This window comes from Miscanthus floridulus, chromosome 10, assembly GCF_019320115.1.
Source record: "Miscanthus floridulus cultivar M001 chromosome 10, ASM1932011v1, whole genome shotgun sequence".
Classification (NCBI taxonomy): Eukaryota; Viridiplantae; Streptophyta; class Magnoliopsida; order Poales; family Poaceae; genus Miscanthus; species Miscanthus floridulus.
The window spans coordinates 80026166-80048024 of NC_089589.1; the positions used below are offsets into that span (position 1 = coordinate 80026166).

At 42.0% G+C, this 21859-nt stretch overlaps 3 protein-coding genes across 4 annotated transcripts; 1 reads left to right on the top strand and 2 right to left on the bottom strand.

The window, feature by feature from the left end:
- Positions 1-1207: 1207 nt before the first annotated feature.
- Positions 1208-1978, bottom strand: LOC136488934 (uncharacterized). Its single transcript, XM_066485705.1, has one exon. It carries the CDS (start codon positions 1976-1978, stop codon positions 1208-1210), a length of 771 nt encoding a protein of 256 aa, XP_066341802.1.
- An 8519-nt stretch (positions 1979-10497) lies between these two features.
- Positions 10498-11126, bottom strand: LOC136487463 (uncharacterized). Its single transcript, XM_066484590.1, has one exon. It carries the CDS (start codon positions 11074-11076, stop codon positions 10498-10500), a length of 579 nt encoding a protein of 192 aa, XP_066340687.1. The 5' UTR covers positions 11077-11126.
- A 2820-nt stretch (positions 11127-13946) lies between these two features.
- LOC136484943 (protein LOWER TEMPERATURE 1-like) lies at positions 13947-21255 on the top strand. Of its 2 annotated transcripts, XM_066481906.1 has the most exons (7): positions 13947-14132; positions 14263-14308; positions 16225-16348; positions 19572-19652; positions 19732-19811; positions 20217-20317; positions 20768-21255. In XM_066481906.1, exons 1-7 carry the CDS (start codon positions 13953-13955, stop codon positions 20804-20806), a joined length of 651 nt encoding a protein of 216 aa, XP_066338003.1. In that variant the 5' UTR covers positions 13947-13952; the 3' UTR covers positions 20807-21255. The 2 variants fall into 2 exon arrangements, with proteins under 2 accessions (XP_066338003.1, XP_066338005.1); XM_066481908.1 differs by lacking the exon at positions 19572-19652 and having other exon boundaries at positions 20768-21220.
- The last annotated feature ends 604 nt before the right edge of the window (positions 21256-21859 follow it).

Consider the following 21859-nt stretch of genomic DNA (forward strand, 5'->3'; position numbering starts at 1 on the left):
GGTGCAGCCCATGTATTGTCCTATGGGTACCGAGGGTCATACCACCACACTAAGTGAGCTAACATGTTGACAATTGAGCTTCACTAGCATTGAAATCAACAAAGTATAGATTCTCGTATCTAAAGCCTTTGAATATCAAGTTATAGCCATCTACACTTATGATCTCTACATCATCCACACTAAATATGCACTTGAAACCAAGATCACACAATTGAGTTACCGACAATAGGTTGAAGTTCAAGCTCTCTACTAGTAGCACATAGGAAATGCTCAAATCATTGGATATTGCAATCTTACCAAGCCCTTTGACCTTGCCTTTGCCATTATCACCAAAAGTTATACTATCAACCCTATTGGTATCATTTGCATTGATTGAATTGAACATTCTTGAATCATCGGTCATATGTTGTGTGCACCCACTATCAAGCACCCAATACCTTCCTCTAGCTTTATAATTAACCTATAAAAGAAGATCAATTCTTTTTAGGTACCCAAACTTGCTTGGGTCCTTAAAGGTTAGTCACTAAGCTCTTTGGCACCCAAATGGCTTTTTTCTTTGAGCCCACAATTTATGCACCAATGAACTTAGCATGCATACCATTGGCACACTTGGTAAGCAAATAACAAGAATCAAACTTAATTGAGGATACATTAGCATGCTTGTTCTTATTTTTACAATATTGCTCTACATGCCCCACTTGCTAGCATCTATTGCAAAACTGACCATTGCCCTTCATAAAACTAGTCTTGTGAGTAACAAAGACTGCTTTGCCTTTCTTGGGGGTATAGCCTAATCCCTCTTTGTTGAGAGAAAACCTTTGGCTACCCAAACACTTTAGCAAGCGGGCATCTCCACCATAGGCATTGCCTAAGGCACGAGTGAGCTCATTCACCTCCTTCTTGAGGGTCTCATTTTCTGCCATTAGTGAGGCATCACAAGTGAAACCATCACTCGAAGGTGAAGTAGAAATGGCAGTGCTACAAGAAGGGTTAGTGGGAGCAACAACAATGGGCTTATAAAAAGATTCATCAAGAATATCACATGTTAGTCCCACATCACAAGATATAATCACTTGCTCTTTCTTGGCTTCCTCCTTTTTGACTTGCTCAAGGAGAGAGGAGTGAGCTTTTTCAAGCTTGGAGTGAGCCTTGCCAAGCTCCTCATGGTCTTCCATTATGAGAGGTATTGAGCTCATCAAAGGATTACTTAAGAGATTTGACCTTCTTGCAATTCTTTGCACTCATTTCTCTTCATCTCAAAGCAAGTGTGGACTTGCTCCAACATATCCATGAGCTCCTCCTTGGTGTACTCATCACCATCATCATCACTCCTACAATTATCACTTTCACAAGCATCATTATCACTCACATCATATTTTACCTTGATAGGCTTTACCATGAGGCAAGTCGATAGAGTGTCGAAGATGGATGGCTTGTTGTTGATGGCGATGCTTGCTAGTGCCTTCTTGAGAGACTTCTTGTCATCATCACTAGAATCATCATCCGATGAGCCATCACTATCCCATGTCACCACATAGCTGCCACCCCTCTTCTTCTTTTGGAAGGTCATCTTCTTCTCCTTCTTCTCTTTCTTTTCCTTCCTCTCCTTCTTTTCTTTCTTCTTCTCATCCTCATCATTGTCACTATTATAGAGACAATCCGCTGCAACATGATCCTTGCTCTTGCACTTGTAGCATCTTCTCACATAGTCCTTGCTCTTGAAGTTGTCTCTTCTCTTTCTTGCACCATAGCCCTTCTTCTTTATGAATTTGCCCATCTTGTGCACAAAGAGAGACATTGCCTCATCATCAATGTCACTAGCATCTTTATCCTCACTTGATTCTTCTTTCTTGGACTTGCCCTTGTTCTTAGATGATGAGTTAGCCTTGAATGCTACACTCTTCTTCTTCTTGTCTTCGTCATTCTTTTCATCTTGATCAACCTCTTCCCTTTCCACACGGTATGTCTCTTGTGTCATGACATCACCTAGTACTTGGTTGGAGTTAGTTGCTTCAATCCTCGTCTTATGATGATCAATCTTAATGTCTCAAATCTTGGAGGTAAGAACATCAAGAACCAATGAGAGACATCATCATCACTGATCTTTTCACCCAAAGCCTTCAAGTCATTAATAATCACTTGTAATCGATGGAACATCTCTAGAATGTTCTCATCATCTTTCATCTTGAAGCTTGTTAATTTGTCCTTGAGGATGTATAACTTGGCACTCTTCATCGTCGGTGTGCCCTCATATGTTTCTTCCAATCTCTTCCACACCTCACTAGCTCTTTCACAATCCTTGATTTACTCAAACACCTTGGAATCGATGTCATTGTAAATGGTGTTGAGAGCCATTGTATTGCATTGCTTGTTGGTCTTGTCTTGGTTGGTGAGATTGTCGGGATCAAGAATAGCATAATCACTCTCGGTCACATCCCACACTTGATCATTGATTAAATCAAGATTCATCTTCATCTTTCTCTTCCAATAATCATAGCATGTGACATCAAAGAACGGCAGTTTGCCCCCGCCCCCACATAGTTGAACACAACTTGAGTGATTTTTTGACATCGAGGTTGTTAAGCCTTCAATCAAATGGTGACCATGGCTCTGATACCACTTGCAAGGTCCTAATATGGCTAGAGAGGGATGAATAGCCTATTTAAAAACTCTATAAAGCACTAGAGCAATTGATTAGTACAACAAATGGTGTAATGCAATTTTACTCTAGCTCTACAAGGGTTATAAGCCTCCTATCGAACAATTCTAGTTGCTATGATTATTAGACACACAACAAACTAGGTCACTACTCACTAAGCTAGTGTGCTCTCAAAGACTAACTAAAGAGCCATACTAACCAAACCAACAAGGTCTCAAAGACTAACTACACTAAAGATCTTGACAACTTGTTTGCAAGGAATGTAAAGGAGTGAGTAAGGCGATTATACCACCATGTCGAGGAATGAACCAATCATAATATGAACACAACCAATCACCGAGAGAAATCCAATCACAAGAATGACATGATTTTTCTCCCGAGGTTCACGTGCTTGCCGGCACGCTAGTTTCCGTTGTGTCGACCAAGACTAGGAAGTTCGGTGGCTAAGAGGTGTTGCACGAACCTCGTCCAATAAATGGACACCGCAAGAACCTACCCACAAGTGAGGTAACTCAATGACATGAGCAATCCACTAGAGTTACCTTTTGGCTCTCTGCCAGGGAAGGTACAAGACCCCTCACAATCACCAGAGCTAGCCATGAACAATCACCAACACGTGCTGAAGCTCCTTCGCTACTCTAAGTCATCTAGGTGGTGACATCCACCAAGAGTAATAAGAACTCCGCAGCCATAACGATCCCCAAGTGCCACTATATGCAATCACTCAAGCAAATGCACTTGGAATCACTCACAATCTCACTATGATGATGAATCAATGATGGAGATGAGTGGGAGGTGTTTACTTAGGCTCACAAATATGTCAAGTATGTCAAAGTGCCAAGAGTGTGAGCCCCAAGCCGGTACCTTCCTATTTATAGAGCCCCAAAACTCAGAGAGCCGTTAGGGTGTCGAAGGGGCACCGAACGCATTGACCGAACATAGCCCTAGCGTCTGGTCGCTACTCTGAGCCAACTAGCGAGTGCCACATCACGTAGTTCAAATTCGACCATTACGCGCCTCTGTGCGCGCGTGTTAGCCACTGATCGGACGTGCCTCTGTGTCTGACCGGACACAAACCACTCTAGGGTCCGGTCAACAACAGAGAGGGTCCAGAGCGCATTTTTCGTGATCGGACATGCCTAGTCATAGCTGACCGGACACACCACTGAGTCAGGTCCTCACATGGCTCATGCGGGAGGGTGACGCAAATGTACATCATCATCGACCTGACGCACCTTAGTAGCGTCTAGTCGCGGGCCTTCGCCTGAGTCCGATCACCACCGTGCGTTGCGCCTCCTCTAGACAACTGACCGGACGCACGCCCTGCGTCCGAGGCCAGCGTCCGATCACCTCTCTACGCTCTCGGCCAACACAGCTAGCTCGACTAAAATTGACCGGACACTCCCGGGGTGAGTCCGGTTATCCCGGCGCTAGAGTCTGATCCCGTGCCTTCACTCCTTTTCTTTTTCTAAGTCCACAACCGCTTCACCCTTGCTTCAAACTTGCTAACCACAAAGTGTAGAACTTGTGTGCATGTGTGTAAGCATTTTTCAAAGCATTTTACAAGGGTCAAGGTTAGCACACTAGGTTTCTAAATGCATATGCAAGAATCATGTCACCTAGTGACACTCGATAAACTGCTTAGCCAAAGAATTCCCCTCTTTATAGTACGGCTATCGATCCTAAATGTGATCACACTCTCTAAAGTGTCTTGATCACCAAAACAAAAACCTATTTGATACCTTTGCCTTGATTAACCTTGTTTTTGTTTTTCTCTTACTTCTTTTCCATGTTGGAGCCCTTGATCTTCAAGTTTGGTCTTCACCATCACCATGACCATCATCTAGCTCCACCACTTAGCATAGGACCATTATTTCATGTCTACACACTTAATACAAAGACTAGTCCCTAGGTTTCATCAATTATCCAAAATCAAACTAGGGCTTTCACCATCCCTGCGCCATGCAGCATAGACAAGACAACACCACCGAGAGGTGACGGCTAGTATGGTGACCCACCATCCAAATACGGCCCGACGAGACAGATGTATGACTCCACCCACTATGGGATAGGATCCACGACGGCGGTCTTGACTTTAGGGGCCATCTAAGCCAATGAAGGCCATGACCCTAGAGCTTAGGATTGTGGACATCGACTCCACAAGTAGCAAGACGATCAACGACCTAGGGGCGACTACCAACTCCTGTACGACATCCCCGAGAGATCAGGAGGTGATGACGAAGGCCACGGCGAAGAACATGTCATGTAGGATGGCTGGCGAACCACCACCGTGCCAACAGTGCCGCCATGACTAGCACAGTAGCACCATGCCACACCATGCCACGACGTGGGCACAAGACCATGATGACAACCACGCCCGAAAGTGCGCTACACTAAGATAGAGATGGCGTTACTTGCAAGCCAATTTAGCTAGGTTTCCTCCCTTAGGCTCATGACCCCTCAGTCGGGAGAACCTCCTTCTTTGTATGTGACCTGGCCCCAAACTCTATATGAGGGCAGCCAGGGCACCCTTCCATAGACATTGGACCCCCGAAGCTCTCATTCGGGCTGTCCATCTCCTAGCTCTAGCTCTCCTACCTCTTTTCACCATTCTTGCACCCCTCATTGTAAGAATTTCAGAGCATTCAAGCGAGGAACACGCATTCGATCATCTCTGAGACTGGATGTAAGGCTCTGGCCTGAACCAGTATAACTTCTCGTGTCTTTTGGATGCTACCATCATCTTCATGGAGCAACGCGACATTCGTATAAATTACTAATCAGAATACAAAACACCGACACCAGCAGATGGCGAGCGAGCTTGACTCGCAAAGTCTGGTGACTGAGAAACCTAGGATAGCGCGTGGCGATTTTTGGAGATTGTGTTGCCGGTCTATTGGACGTGGTTTTTGCCACATAATCGCAAAATCGGACTTCACGGAAAGTGTTAGTTGTTGCTCTAAGAAATAAGTTTCTGTTTTGTAAATCTACTTAAATGTTGGAACACTAGTTTGTTCCATAGAGAGCATACTATAGTCTTCTTTTGGCATTATCGAAATATGAACCAATAAATAAACAAATAAACACAGCTACCTAGCCATACATTTGTGCATAGGGATAAATGTGTATGGTTAATTCACAAATCTGATCCGATCACATGTGCCTTAGATCAGATGGCCCAACACACAAACATCAGAAAACATTCTCATATTGAAAAAATCCACATTACCTCTCTTAACTTTTGTGAAAGTCTGATTTTTATCCCTAAACTCTAAAATTGGGTAAACCACCCCCCTGAACTTTTAAAACCGTTCATCTACCTTCATGACCGGTTATAAGCGGTTTTCAAAGTCGGTTTTGTCTTTTTTTATTTATTTCGGCTGAATCTTTGAAAAATCATAGTAAATCACAAAAAAATTATAAAATAGAAAATCTAATTTTATTGGACTCCACATGAGTAGATCTACACAGTGAACATATAATATGATATCCATTAGTATAATTTTTTTGTTGTAGCTTTAGATCTATGCTTTTGTATAACATATTATATGTTCCAATTTTTTTATGTAGTTGCAGTTTCATTGGATATGTATAACTTAGTTGTATAATTCAATGAGTATGGAATTTTTACTATAGTTCAAGCATACAATAATTAGCTCATCATAAAAATTTCACCACAATTGGACCATAGAAACAACAGTTATGAATTAGTTACAAAAAGCATAGATCTCAAGCTACAGTAAAAATTATATTAAAGTATACTATGTTATATGTTCACTGTATAGACGTACTCATGTGAAGTCCAACAAAATTGAATTTTCCATTTTATAATTTTACTGTGATTTACTATGATTTTTCATTAAGCCAAAATAAATAAATAAAGAAAAAGACAAAACCACCTTTGAAAACTGCTTATACCGGTAAGAAGGTAAAATAAACGGTTTTAAAAATTCAGGGAGGTGGTTTACCTAATTTTAGAGTTCAGAGAAGAAAAGCAGACTTTCGCAAAAAATGAGGAAGATAATATGGATTTTTTCCTCTTATATTTGTATGATCTAGTTACTCGACATAAGAGCTACACTGCACATTCTCAACACCCAGCCCCTCACATGCTGTAGCCCCTCACACGACACAGTTCTGGCCCATTAGGCCTTCCGCAGCGTTGCACTCGAGTGATGCAAAGAGAAGAAAGAGAAGATTTTGGCTTCGCTCCTCACATTGCAAGCAGCGAAGCTAACTCGAAGTGATGCCTGCAAAATGGGGAGCGGCGCAAGTACGTTCACCGATGCCAAGCGATGCCCAATCAATAAAATAACAGGAGGAAATAGGAGCAGGCAATGCAAAGTGGGCATAAAATAGGTTAATTTACTGTAGCAGACAGCAGCAGTAGCCTTCGTGCCTGCGACTGAACCAGAGAGAGAAAACAGTTAATGCTATTTTATTCGATGTGGGTCCTGTCAGTTTCTGTGGATTGACTAGGGTAGATCTAGGAGGGAAACCCTTGGATCCGTAATGGTACATGCATATCTAAACCTAGAACACTACACCGAGAGGGAGATAGGGTAAGGGTGCTGATGTTGAATCTGAGCCCTCGGAGGGAGTCGCGGTTGAGCTGGCCATCTCAACTTCGATGATGGAGGCAGCACACGGGCAGCGACGGGTGGAGTAGAGGTTGCACGGACGTCGATGCAGTGCAGACGGACGGCGTAGCAGTGACGACGGCGAAGTCAGCAGAGCTTCCCATCGTTGGCTGCGCGCCCTCTTAGATCGGTCTAGGGTTTGTCGGTGGGGTTTGCGGCTCATGGCGAACCTCGTACTTCGAGCCGCCGGCCCCCACCTCTATATATAGCACAGTGCGACGGGGGCCCACCAACCATGTAGGGTTGGGCGCCCCCGATCAGGGCGCGTGACCAAGGCCCAATAGGCCATTGGGCTTATTGGTTGGGAGATCAATCTAACATTCTCCCCCTTGATCTCACTATTACTTTTATCTTTAAACTTTAAACTTCAATCCTTTTATCCTTACTCATTTCTTCATAGATGATGCATAGAGCATGTCTCATCGTCACGGTCAATCGCCGATAGATTTAACAGCTACAATGCACGTCTCTGATCTGAAATAGTTACTTTAACTTTTGGGCCATTTATAGTTCAGGAATTATAGGCTTTCCCTTAAACCCATGCCGGCTACATGTTCTCTGAACACGTTGGGTGGTAAGCCTTTTGTAAGCGGATCTGCGAGCATCTTTTCGGTACTTATATGCTCAAGACTTATCATTTGATCCCAGACTTTATCCTTCACAACATAATACTTTATTGTCTGATCAAACTTCAAGTACCACTGTCTTGAAGCTTGTTTTAATCCATAAATGGATTTCTTTAGGCGGCATCCCAAACGTTCTTTTCCTTCTATGACAAAACCTTTCGGTTGTGCCATGTAAACATTTTCTTCTAAGTCTCCGTTGAGAAATGCCGTCTTTACATCCATCTAATATAATTTCAAATCGTAATGTGCCACTAATGCCATTATGATTCTGAAGGAATCCTTAAAGGAGACTGGAGAAAAGGTCTCATTGTAATCAATCCCTTCTCTTTGTGTAAAGCCTTTTGCCACAAGTCGGGCTTTATATCTCTCTATATTCCCTTGAGAGTCAAGTTTTGTTTTGTAGACCCATTTACAGCCTACTGTTTTGGCTCCTTTAGGAATTGTCTCCAAATCCCAAACTTTATTCGCACTCATTGATCTCATTTCATCTTCCATGGCTTCAAGCCACTTTGATGAATGATCACTTTTCATGGCTTCTTCAAATGAGATGGGATCATCCTCCATTTGAAATTCTTCAGTGTTGTACACTTCATAATCAGCAGGAATAGCTGATTTTCTAACTCTTTGAGACCTTCTAGGGGCCTCCTCATTTGGCACATTTTCTGTTTAAGGCTGTTGTTGCTCCCCCTCATGTGTGGCAATAGGTTCTATAGGATCCTGAGGAACAGGTTCCTCATCATCATTCATTGTTGCCACAGGTGGGATAACAACAGGTGCTGGCACCACAGTGTCTTGTACTGTCAGTGCAGCAATAGCAGGTAGTGAGAAAAATGGCTCATGAATTATTGGAGTGGGTGCATACACCCGCTTCTCTTCAAGGTTAATTTCTCGAGCTACCATGCTCCCCCTAATCATTTTATTCTCTAGGAAGACAGCGTGTCTCGTTTCCACAAACTTTGTATGTCTGTCAGGATAGTAGAAACGAAAACCTTTTGACTTTTCTAGGTAGCCAATGAAATGGCAACTCACTGTTTTGGGATCTAGCTTCCCAATGTTTGGGTTAAAAACTTTAGCCTCAGTAGGGCTCCCCCACACACGCAAATGGTTAAGTGAGCGTACTCTTCCTGTCCATAACTCATACGGTGTTTTGAGCACCGACTTACTTGGTACTCTATTTGAGAATATGAATGGTGGTTTTTAACGCCTCCATCCACAGACTCATCGGTAAAGTGGAGTAACTTATCATACTACGCACCATATCCATCAGGGTACGGTTACACCTTTCAGCTACTCCATTCTGCTAAGGTTCGCCCGGTGTTGAATACTGGGCAACTATACCATTCTCCTGTAAGAACCTTGCAAAAGGTCCAGGAACTTGTCCATATGGGGTATGCCGACCGTAGTACTCTCCCCCATGGTCAGACCTGACTATCTTAATCTTTAAATCATGCTGATTTTCAACTTCTGCTTTAAATATTTTGAATTTATCCAACGCTTCTGTTCTTTCTTTAATTGGATAAATATAGCCAAAGTGAGAGTAATCGTCTGTGAATGTTATGAATGAATCATAACCATCCACACTTTTCACAGGAAAATGACCACATATGTCTGTGTGAATAATCTGTAGAATTCCTGCGCTTCGTTTGGCATCTTTCTTAATTTTCTTTACATACTTTCCTTTTATGCAATCTCTACATTGTTCTAAATCTGAGAGCTCTAATGGAGGAAGAATATCATTCTTAACTAGTCTTTCTATTCTCCCCCTCAAAATATGGCCTAAACGACAGTGCCATAATTTCGACAACGCATCATGAGCTCTCTTTCGTTTTCTATTTGCATTGTTCGATGAGGATACATTTTCATTCACATCACATACGGAATTCACATTTTCACGAAGTGATAACAAATAAAGTTTGTCTTGTCGGAAGGCAAGACCAATACATCTATTATTAAACAATATCTGACATTTGCCATTTCCAAAGTGGCAATCATAACCATCATGGTCCAACTTTGATACACTAATCAAGTTTCTTTGCAAAGAAGGTACATAAAGAACATCTCTAAGAATAAGTATGAAGCCATCAGCAAGCTCTAGAGGAAGATCTCCAACGGCCTCAATATCTGCTTGTACTCCATTTGTGACTTTAATAAAACTTTCGCTTCTTTACAAAGTTCTCATCGAACGGAATCCCTGTAATGAATTAGCAACATGAATAGTTGCACCTGAATCAATCCACCAAGTAGATTTTGAAAACTTTACATACAAGGATTTATTTACAAATGTAATGATGTTCTCACCTTTATTTTTCATAATCATCTTTAAGAAATCGGGACAATTCTTTTTATAATGTCCCGTCTTCTTATAGTAGAGACACTGGTCTTTATCCACTGGGAATTGCTTGTTCTGAGACTGTTGCATGGGACCCTTTCCAGATGACTTGGAGGAAGAACTGTTATTATAGTTCTTTTTCTTATCTTTTAGGTAGTTAACAGTACCACCTTGTGAAACTTTTATTCTTTCCTTCTCCTGCACACACATGGCTATGAGCTTTTCTAAATCCCATTTTTCAGGCTATATGTTGTAATTAACAACAAAGGTATCAAATTCTTTGGGCAAAGAAGCAAAAATCAAATGAATAAGAAACTCATCCTTGAATGCCAAATCCATTGGTTTGAGCTTAGATGTCAGATTACTCATTCTCAGTATATGCTCTCTAATGCCACTGTCGCCACCAGAGTATCTTTCTGTTACCAGCTGCTTGATCAGCTGGGTTGCATATGTCTTTGAAGAGCCAGTGAACTGACTCTTTATTCTTTCTAGGTACTCTGTGACCATGTCACAGTCTGGAATTGAGCCCACAATAGCAGGCTCAATCGTGTTCTTTATCACTGCCAAACACTTCTTGTTGGCAGTGACCAATTTCCTATGCTCAAGGTCATAGGACATCTTTACGGGAGCAAAATCCTGCTCTCTGTTCTGCCATGCAGCATCAGTCTCATCTGTCTCTCTCACCGGTGCCACAGGTTCTCTGGGGCACGGTGTGGTGACAACCCAGTCCACCTCAGCGAGGATGAAAGCCAGGTCTATCTTTTTCTTCCACTCAATATAGTTATCACCTTTTAGAGTGGGGATCTCTTTGATACAACTCATCAAGTTATATCCTCCTGAAAACACAATTCAAATAGTGTGAGAACACAAATAATAACAACAATAATTACATGTCTTAGTTTAACGTTGGTCAAAATTAAAACATACAATTATTTTATACATTAAATCTACATCACCGTTGGGCAGAAATAGAAATAATGCATAACAAAAACCATAATAACATTAATATTATAATATTGCTATTAATCAACGTTGGTCAGAATAACAACAATATTATAATCAATTTAAAACATATCCCTTTTCAAAATTAAATTCTCCCATTGGTTCGAATTTAATAATGAAAATTACATCTTTAAATACGCAGCGGAAACATTAACATTCAATAATCATTTTTCTATTTTCTAGAAGCAACTTTACTATTTACTGAACAAAAATTATCGTTGGATAAATTTTGTACAGAAAATTATCATAAAAATTCAATTCAAATTCATCAAATTGTTTTCTGGAAAATAAGAAAATTTAAAAACTATGACTTTACTATTTGTTTGGCCATTTCGGCCCGATCCAGCAGCAATGCGCGCGGCCCAAAGCCAAAAAGCCCATGTCAATGCGCGCGGCCCAGAGCCAAAAAGCCCATGATCCCGCGGACGCGCGCGGCGCCTCCCCGCGCCCAGGCCGCAACCTGGGCCTGGGCCGGGATTCCGGCCGAGCAGCATCGCCCGCCTGGGCTCTATTCGGCCTGGAGCAATGCTCGCCGTCGATCTGAATCTGACGACCAGGCATCGATCTCGGAGGATCAACCCCCCCCCCCCCCGGCCGTGGCTTCCCTCAACCCTAGCTCCATTCTGTCTTCCCCTTCTCTCTCTTCGCACCGCGCACCAGAGCCACAGCGGAGCCAGCCATGGCGGCCGGAAGGAAAAGGAAGTACGGCGCCGCCGCGGGCCCCCTCGCCGGTGCGCGCGCTCCCCTTTGGGTGAGCGCGCCGCCGTCGAGCGGCCTCACGTTGGTGCCCTGAGCGCATCCGCCGGCGACCGCGCGTGCGAGGTGCAGTGCGGATCTCGGCTCTGTCCCACGCGCCATTCGGGAGCGACGCCGTGGTCTCCTTTCCGCGCGGTGGCGATGCCGCCGGCGGTGGGTAAAAGCCCAGGTAGGCTTCCTTTTTAGGGTTAGGGTTTGCTTCTATTGAATCCGAATCGAGTTCGAATTCACTTTTCTTTTCATTCATCTTTCGTTGCTTTTGATTCGAAAAACCGAGATCTACACCCTAGGCTGACTAACTGCTAGGGTTAGGGTTTCCTTTTTTTGTTGAAACCGTGTCCACTTTTCCCGTACCCGATCTGATTTAGGGTTAGGGTTCGATGTTGAGACCATGTCTCAATCTGTTCGCACTTTTCCCGTACCCGATTGAGGGTTAGGGTTCGATTTCTTTCTTTCCCCGGTCCAGATCAACCGCTAGAAAGGCTCTGATACCATTGTCAGTTTCTGTGGATCGACTAGGGTAGATCTAGGAGGGAAACCCTTGGATCCGTAATAGTACATGCATATCTAAACCTAGAACACTACACCGAGAGGGAGATAGGGTAAGGGTGCTGATGTTGAACCTGAGCCCTCGGAGGGAGTCGCGGTTGAGCTGGCCATCTCAGCTTCGGTGATGGAGGCAGCACACGGGCAGCGACGGGTGGAGTAGAGGTTGCACGGACGTCGATGCAGTGCAGACGGACGGCGTAGCAGTGACGACGGCGAAGTCAGCGGAGCTTCCCGTCGCTGGCTGCGCGCCCTCTTAGATCAGTCTAGGGTTTATCGGTGGGGTTTGCGGCTCACAACGAACCTCGTACTTAGAGCCGCCGGCCCCCACCTCTATATATAGCGCAGTGCGACGGGGGCCCACCAACCATGTAGGGTTGGGCGCCCCCGATCAGGGCGCGTGATCAAGGCCCAATAGGCCGTTGGGCTTATTGGTTGGGAGATCAATCTAACAGGTCCCAGCGATCCCAGATAGCTCCGGTGCCAAATATTTTTCACACTGCAGCCCATTTGGCATCGGTGCTCAATTCTAGTTGTGGGGTCCATATATTTTGGGGCATCTCTACCACGCTGCGGAAGGCCTTACTCTCCCTCCTTGGACCATAATGGTCTGATCTCAATATCTGATGGTGCTCACACGAACAAACAACGGTTCATCACTACACGAACCAAGAGAAGAGCAACGTCATCGGCGCTCTCTATTTTTTTCACCCATCAACACGTTCTCTGTATCTTGTACGTATTTTAGGGAGTCAACTCTGCTCTCCATTTTGAGCTAGCCAAAAATCTAAAATAAAGGAAATCTATATTTAGAGATTGAATTAAAGAAGAAGTGGTTTTTTTTCACCAATCTCTATTCCTATCAATTTAAAGGCAAAGAGACTCTTATGTTTGATCCCATTCTCTAGACTTTAAAATTCTATAAGTTTTAGAGCATTTTAGCTCACTTTTGAGCTCTAAAGCTTTAATATGAGGTGGGCTAAAATTTAAAGCTAACTTTACGTCATTTATTTGGAGTTTTAACTCTAAAGTTTAGAGGAGAAAATCCAAACAGATATTTATAATTGTTCTAATCATAGAGTTTGAGCACCCAGTAAGTTTGTAATGTAATAAAATATATATTTTTATTCTAATTTATAAGATGTTTTGATTTTTGTAAATTTTACTATACATCTAGACATAGTATATAAAGCTATGAATCGAAAAGCCGAAACTCCCTTATAATTTTTGAAATGGTTTTGAAATAGAGTGAGTAATAAAAAAAAATGAAGTCGATAAAAAAAATTAAAAATTGGGAGCGAGGTTCCAACCGTGTGGTGCCCACCAAAAGGAGCTTAATAAAGCAAACGAAAAATGAGAAACAGCAAAGAAAAACACAAGACCTCCTATTCCCCATGGCGACCGAAGAGGGTTCCGGTGGCGGCGGCGGCGGCGGCGCCGGAGCCGGAGCCGGGGAGAAGAAGAGCTCGCAGGCGCCTGCAAAGCCTGGAGCGGGCGGCGCCGGAAAGTTCCTCGCGGGGTTGCCGTGGCGCGGCAACTTCTCCTCCGGCTCCGGCTCCGGCTCCTCCAACCTGGTACAGACCCTCACACTGAAAACCCCCTTACTGTATACATTTGTACTTTCTTCGCGCGTGCTCTGAGGCGCCTCGATTCGCGCGGCGAGGTGGGTTCTGAGCCCGTTCTTTCTCGCTGTGATCTGCGCAGGGAGGGTTCAGGGTTTACGTCTGCGAGCACAGCACGGATCCCCCAGGTCAGTGGATTTTCGTTACGATTCTATGAAGAATCCGCCTGACATTTCTCATTTTCCTTTGCTTGCTTTTTTTTTTTTTGAATTTGATAGTTCTAGGGGTGTTAATGTTTACTGTGCTCAAATCCATGGAATGTTTCGCTCTAGGGTTTAAGGGTCTCTGGACTGAAATTGTAATTTCGCCTTAAAATATGTTTTACGCACTTTAGTAGTGTAGAAATAAGTAAACTTTAGCCTTAGCAATTCTCGTTTTGCTTTCCATGGTGGGTGAAGGCTTTTGTTGTTCTTTTTCAATGGAAGATGTGCATAGGGTTCTCTGGCTACCTGTCTAATTACAATGACTTGCTCTTTGGTTTAGTGGATTGCTATTTGGATTAGAAATGGTAATCTTGTGCATAATATGCTCAAAATGTATGTGACTTGATATCCTAGTGTTTGCGCTTCAAAGTATGAATTTGTTGGATGCACTGCTAGTTTGAAATGTTTTCAGTGTTAATTTGCTCTTGGGATATGCATAACAAAGCTGCTGGCTTTAGCTTCTTGTCACTTCCTTTATGAAGCAGTCTTAGTTGAATGCTTAAAAATTGATGATCTGTTCATCCAGTTGGGTGTTTTCCCGCTTGCTACATGGCAGAAACTTAAGAATGACATCTTCATGATCCAAGTTCTTCATTGACATTGTAATACTTTGCATGATATATTGGATTTTTGTATGCATGATCTTGGTGCTTTTGTCTTCTACTATATTCATTTTTTGGTCAGTCTTTGCTCGTTTGTTCTGATGGTGGAAAGATTGCTATGAATCTTTCATTCGTGCAGAAGGTCATATTCTAGGGCTTCTAAAATTTCTCTCTTTAATTTTAATTAGGGTTCCAATGAAAGTATACATGGAACTATATGGTCCCAGTTAAAGAACTGATAAGGCGTAGTAGATCTAATAAGTTGGAGTTAGTTGAGAAAAGCACCTTTATTGTTGTTCATTTGATACGTTCTGTAGGTTTAGAGCCTTCTAGTATTGTTTATGTTTTCTGCCTAAAAAAAACTCGACCAGCGGGGAAAGACCACCCCCCACGGCATTAGACTAAGAAGAAATTATTAGTTCCCTGGCCGAGAAAATCCCCGAACCCCTGCCCCACCCTTACACAACGCACCGTTACCCTGGGGATGGGCTGGGGTGGGCCGGACACACGACCTGTGCTTTGAGTGGTGACAAACGAGGGGATTTTTTTAACCTAGCCTGAAATTCGCTCCCACGGGGAGTCGAACTCAAGACCCGGGGGGTGCCGTCGGGATTCTCTAGCCAACTGGACTAGAGCCCTTTGGCTTTATGTTTTCTGCCTAATGGTCCTTGTGGTACATACGGTAAGTCGCTAGTGTTTATAATTGTGTACAGTAATAGGAAACAGTGACTTTAGACTGTCCTCTAAAGTTAGTATTTCATTGAGTTCAAGTTTGAGTGATGCATCTTGTCTAGGGACACAATGCTTACAACCAACCTTTTTTATTATTATTTTCTTGTCACGGAGTCACTTGTCATCCATAGAAACATGTTTTTTAATAAGAGACGTAAGACATGGAACCTTTATCTGGGAAAAAAAAGTTGAGCTCTTGTAGCGTCCCAAGTACTATGCAAAATTACATATATTTATGGCGAGTCACATTTGCTACTAATGGTAATGACAAACACGTACAAAATTTGTGATATCTGTTAGATATGTCTTTAGTTTGTTTAACCTGTTTATATTTCTTCACTATATAAGGGGTTTTCTCCATGTTACCACAGCTGTTAGTACCTATATATTTGGGCCTATTGCCCTAATCCTGTATACAAATGATACATAACAATACCTACAACAAACTGTTATGTTTGTGCCAATTTAAGTTTTTTATTTGACTGGTTAATCTCTTTTTTATTTTAGAAGGACAAGTTATAAAGACGGATTCAACGAATATTTTAATCAGGCATCTCCAGTTGAACAAGCAGAAGAGTGAGGGTAAAGATGCGGATTCCAGGACTCCAGGGGAAAACAACAGAGGGAAAAGGTAAATAACAAAATTATGCAAATATCTTGATACAAACATTCTGTGCTTGTGTTGTATTATCAATGTTTTCCTAAATGCTAAACGGTAAACAGTCGGTCACCCTTCGTTTAGCGTTTAGACTGTTTACACGGTGTTTAAATGGAATTAAACGGTCTAAACGGTTTTATATTATTTTCCAAAAATATATATAATTATACATACATGCATGTAAAAAATCAAGTGTTCTAACAAATACTGGATTGAGTATACATGTTCTGTGCACATAAGTTCTAATTTATAGCACAATAGCAAGTCCTCATTCACTGATTCACATGACAATTAAAACATGGTTAACGAGAGAAATTACTAAATGAGTCAAATTATAGACAATAGCATGGTAAATCATAATGGACAACTGTGCCAGCTGTTTAGCATGGTCTTCAAATCAGTACATAGTGCATAGCATCACATTTGTACATATATTCAGATTACAGAATGTCTAAATATTGTTGGTCATGGCTGCACAAGACCATAGACCAAAGACAAATCAGTAAATAAGCAAAATGACCTATTTTTGTCAAGGTGTCAACTGTCAAGTTCTCGGTTGAGTTGTCAACACTCAGTGACTCACACATCAGGTCGTCACATGTCAGCTTGTTTATTCTTTTTTTGTATGAATCTTCAAAAGCAAATTTAAGTTTGGTTACCAATCTGAAATGACAAGTTCACTAGAACCAATGTAATCATCAGCTCCACATTTTGGTTCATTTGTATATCTGTCAATTTTCCCATGAAATGCTGGCCCATTGTAACACAGTGAAGACTGAAAACAGAGATTGTTTTTTTTTAACAATTAACAAGCTGTCAGCACAAGTATGGAAACATGGTGCAGCATCAGCACCTGTTGGAGCACGGAAGCCCTTTTAAACAATCCATGATCATTAATAAATTTGTTGGGCGGATAGTGAGCAGCAGGTGCAATCATGAAACTAATATATACCAAAAAGATAAACAGCCATGAGTTGGGACAGGAATTCACAGATCACAGATCACAGATACTCTATATACTATTGGACAGATATTTTTGTCTCACACTTACTCAACCAGTTAGTGTACTATATTAAATGGTAGACAAAAATGATGCGTCAGAGCTGGAACGATCAATACAGAGGTTAGCTGGCAGGCAACAATTTCCATTAAGCTAGTGTGCACGGAACTCAACATGGAGAATCACAACAAAAATGTACATGCATATCCACTCAGAATTTCAGATCCAGATAACATGGAGTACTAGAGAGTGGACATTGGAGGAGCACCTTTGAGTCTATCGTGGTCGGAAACTTGGAGTAGTCGGAGGACTAGAGGAGGCCGCACGCCATCACCAGCTCACCGTGGCCGGCGCCGGCGCCGGCGCAGCTCGAGGTGCACGTGGCCACGGGATGAGGACGCTCATGCGCGGCCTCGGCACGTAGACCCAAGCATGATTCTTCTCTTGACACCTTCCTGGAGAGCAAGGACACAGGCGCACGGCTTCACTGGGTGGAGGATGAGAGGATCGATGGAGTGCGGTGGCCGATCAGCAAGCGCGGTCGCGGAACGAGTGGCCGTGGGGGCAGGCTCGCTGTTGAATAGGAAATAAGGAACCCTAATGCAACGAATTGGGCCTTGCTATTATATATGTCCTGCAGGTTGGTTGAAGATTAGGCGCGTGTTCTGGGCGTGAGTTTTGGTGGACCAAAAATTTCGGAAATTTTCCTCCCGCGCTCGGACCTGTATCACCTGAACGGCCCATTTAGTCGCCCAGGTCCGTTTAAGTACGTTCTGTGTCCTTGCTGGTTGGTTGAAGATTAGGCAGCCTGTTTCAACCGTTTTTCAACGTTTACGACCATGTAAACGCCTGCGCTGTTTAACAGGCCGAATAGATTCTAAACAAGACAGTAAGATCCCTTTTCCGTTTACCAGACCGTTTAAACGGTTTAAACGGCTGTTTAGGCGAACACTGTGTATTAGCCCCTAGTTTTGTGTATGTTCTGTTAGTAGTTAACAGATACATGATGTTGCATGAATATAATTTCCTTGCGCATATGAAATTGCTAAAATCTTGTTGCATTTTTAGTACTTCTGTTGATCCTAAGGATATATTTTTTCTTGAATTACTCGTCATAGGCATGAATATTGGTAGTCGTAAGTTACTTAGTTACCTATATTTAATATTCTTTCATATCCTTCATCAACACCCATTTATTGTTCCATGTTTGATGCTCCTGAATTCTAAGTAATGTTTACTTTTCTGTATGATTCCATTGGAATAAGTGATTAAATACAGGTTCAAATAAATCATTATGGAACTACCAAATGAATCATTATGACCTCATAGGGGCAAGGCCAAACACCTTGGATTGGTTTACACTATTTTCATGCATAGGCTTGCTGGCACTACCAAATATAGAGTACTTCATTCTGTTCTATTTCCAGTACTACAATTGCAGTATGTTCTCATTGGCAATGTTTTATGATTAGAAGTAGTGCATTAATGTTAAACGAGCTGTGCCTTCAATCCGGACAAGGTGGGTCAAGATGGGAAGGCTGGGTTTAGTAGAAAATTAAAATTCATGTCAGAAGACTCCTAACTTGGTCGAGGCTGCCCAACTGCATAGTTCTTTTCTGAAGATAGTTCTTCTTTGTTTGACTATTGTAGAAAAAAAAGGGCGTACCCAGTGTAGAGAGCTCCCGCTCTGTGCGGGGTCTGGGGAAGGGTGTCAGTGGCAAGCCTTACCCTTGCCTGTGCAATGCGAGGAGAGCGCGACTCGAACCCGGGACCTTCCGGTCACAGGCGGTAAGACTCTACCGCTTGCACCAGGCCCGCCCTTCATGTTTGACTATTGTAGACATTTGACAAAAACAATTGGAGGCACTTCTTAGATTGATGGGTGCTTATTGGGATGGTGGCGATAAATGAACATAGATGGCCTAAACATTTAGTCTGAGGGGTTATCTCCTTGACATAAAAACAAGTTAATGGAAATGGCATACAGAAACATGTGGATTCTTCTTTACAAATTAGTTGGTGCTATTTGTAGTTTCTTATGCTATAAATATCAATTTCACTTCAGCAATCTACTAAAATAAATTAGTCATCAGAAGTTGACAAATGCTGATTGCTGATAATAACTTGTCGCTTGATTATGTCCTGATATTAATTAGCTACTTGCCTACTTGAGATTTACACATACCTAGTTGTCAGGACCTTTGTCGAGCTTCCTTCTTCATGGGTGCTTAACTGCTTATTGGCTGGATGGCCTTTGTGGAGCTTCCTTCTTCATGGGTGCTTAACTGCTTATTGGCTGGATGGTCAAACTTTGCATAAGTTGACTCAAAAGTAAATTCTCTTTTTATGTTACCAGATCTGCTGCCAGAAGTTTGGATGTCAACAATTCAGCAAAGAGGGCTAACTTGGGTACTTCCTCTGGATCATCAGCCTGTGGTAATTTTTCTTCGCCTGAACCCTCTTGTTGTATTCATCATCCAGAGGTTGTCTCCTTTATCTTTAGCATCTTAGGGAGTAGAGAGCCAATAAAGAAATAGCAGCTTCCCCCTGTTTTCAACGAAAGCCATGTATTTGCCAGTTGCTAGCCAGCTTATGGAAGTTTCCACTTCAAGTGATAACGAAATCAGCACATAACCAGTTATGACACATATAGCATTATGATCTATCTTTTGTTTGTGATATTTGTGTATGTTCTGGAATCTAGATATTCATTAATAGAGTTTCAAGAGAATAAAAGTCTCTTTTGAACAATAAGAGAATAAATATGTACTCTTGTTTTTCTCCAACCCCAGCATAACTAGCTATTTTTTCTTGAATCTTAGAGGTACTTTAATTTTGCAGAAGAAATTTCTGGCTTTTCACAGCACACACTGCAATCATTTACAGTGGAGAGGTTACGTGCACTTCTACGACAAAGTGGTCTATCGACCAAAGGGAAAAAGGCAAGTGAAACCATTTCTCAATCTTGTTCTGAAAGGGATTTTTCATTTTTAATGTCCTAATGAGTAGTGCATCGTTTTGATTTTGTGCTCCATCTGTAGACTGTATTCCGAAGAATTTCACTGAATGAACAAATATAGATTTTCCATACATACTCATCCCCTGAAGTCGATACCAATGCTCTTGCATTTTCATTTTATATGATTAGTGCCAGCAGGTTATGGCCTTTGTGTTTAATATTTTTATTAGTCTTCAAGGCCACCAAATGTGGTGTTAGAAAAGATATTTTGTAACAAACAAATTCAGTTCAGTGTTCTTTTGTATTCTATTAAGAAAACCTGGGGGCAGAAGAAAAAATTCAGCTAATTTTCTCCATGCCTATATTATTCATTTTATGGCCATTATTTCACCCTAGAACCAATTGAAAGTGTGACTGCATTTTGCTTTTGCAGGATGAACTGATTGCTCGCTTACGGGAGTTACAGGGTTGACATCAATCTCGTCCTTGTTTGGTCAACCAAACCCCTGCAGGCAGGGTTACCACCAAATGAATGAGTATGGTCAGGCTGTACTTGTCAGTGGCTGTTCTGTCTAGATTTAATCCGATGTAGTGGCATATGTAGGTTGATACTTTGTCGGACCTTATTATACTCAGAATTTGTTGAGTAGCTGTTATCTGTCAACCGTCATGAATTCCCTGTTTTCTCATACCCGGTAGATTTAGAAATGCAGGTATGTGAATTCAATGCTAAGGTGCATTTTGCATCTGCTCTTTTTGCTAAGTTAATTCATGTCTGTATTCTGATTGCCGAATTCTTGTGCCTATCTTTTTTCCTTTTATTTCGTTTCGACCGTAGTGCTGCAAATTGAAGATAGCAGCAGTCACGTCAGCGGTGTTCCAGTCAGATATCCTGGAACAGCTATATGGTGGTGATGGTCCAATGTTTTGGTCAGCTGTCATGCTCCAATATCTTGCAAAGATCATTTCTGCCAGTTTACCAAATGATTGAACAATCTCACTAGAAAAGCAAAACTGATCGTGAAATGAATATATATATCGTCTACCACAGTTGTCATACTTTTTACATTGAAATGCCACTTGCCGCATCCTCAGTATTTGGAGAAACTGCAAATCTGCAATTGGCACCTAAAAACAAAAGGACAACGTGCTGGTTACTGGTTAGACAACTAATAGTTCTCTGAAGCATCTGAACCGGCAAATCGAGGAAATAATTTGAAATAGCTTGGGCTATGCTCATGGCTCCATTCTATTTTTTAAGGTGTTTTGTGACTTTTCTTATTGCTCTGGTCATGAAAAAGCGACGTGCAATATTTTTGCAGTCGAATATTCCTTAGTTTTTGAAAAAAGAAAAAGAAAACTCATTCAAGTGTTATATACTCATTCAGCTTGCTGAATTTTGGTTGAAACTGGTTTGAAAAATACTGTTCTGACTGAATTTTTGTGAGAGAAAAACACTGTTCCGGCTAAAAAAAAAAGTCAAACAAGTCGGATATGAGGTAAGCCGAACGGGGCCATATAAAAA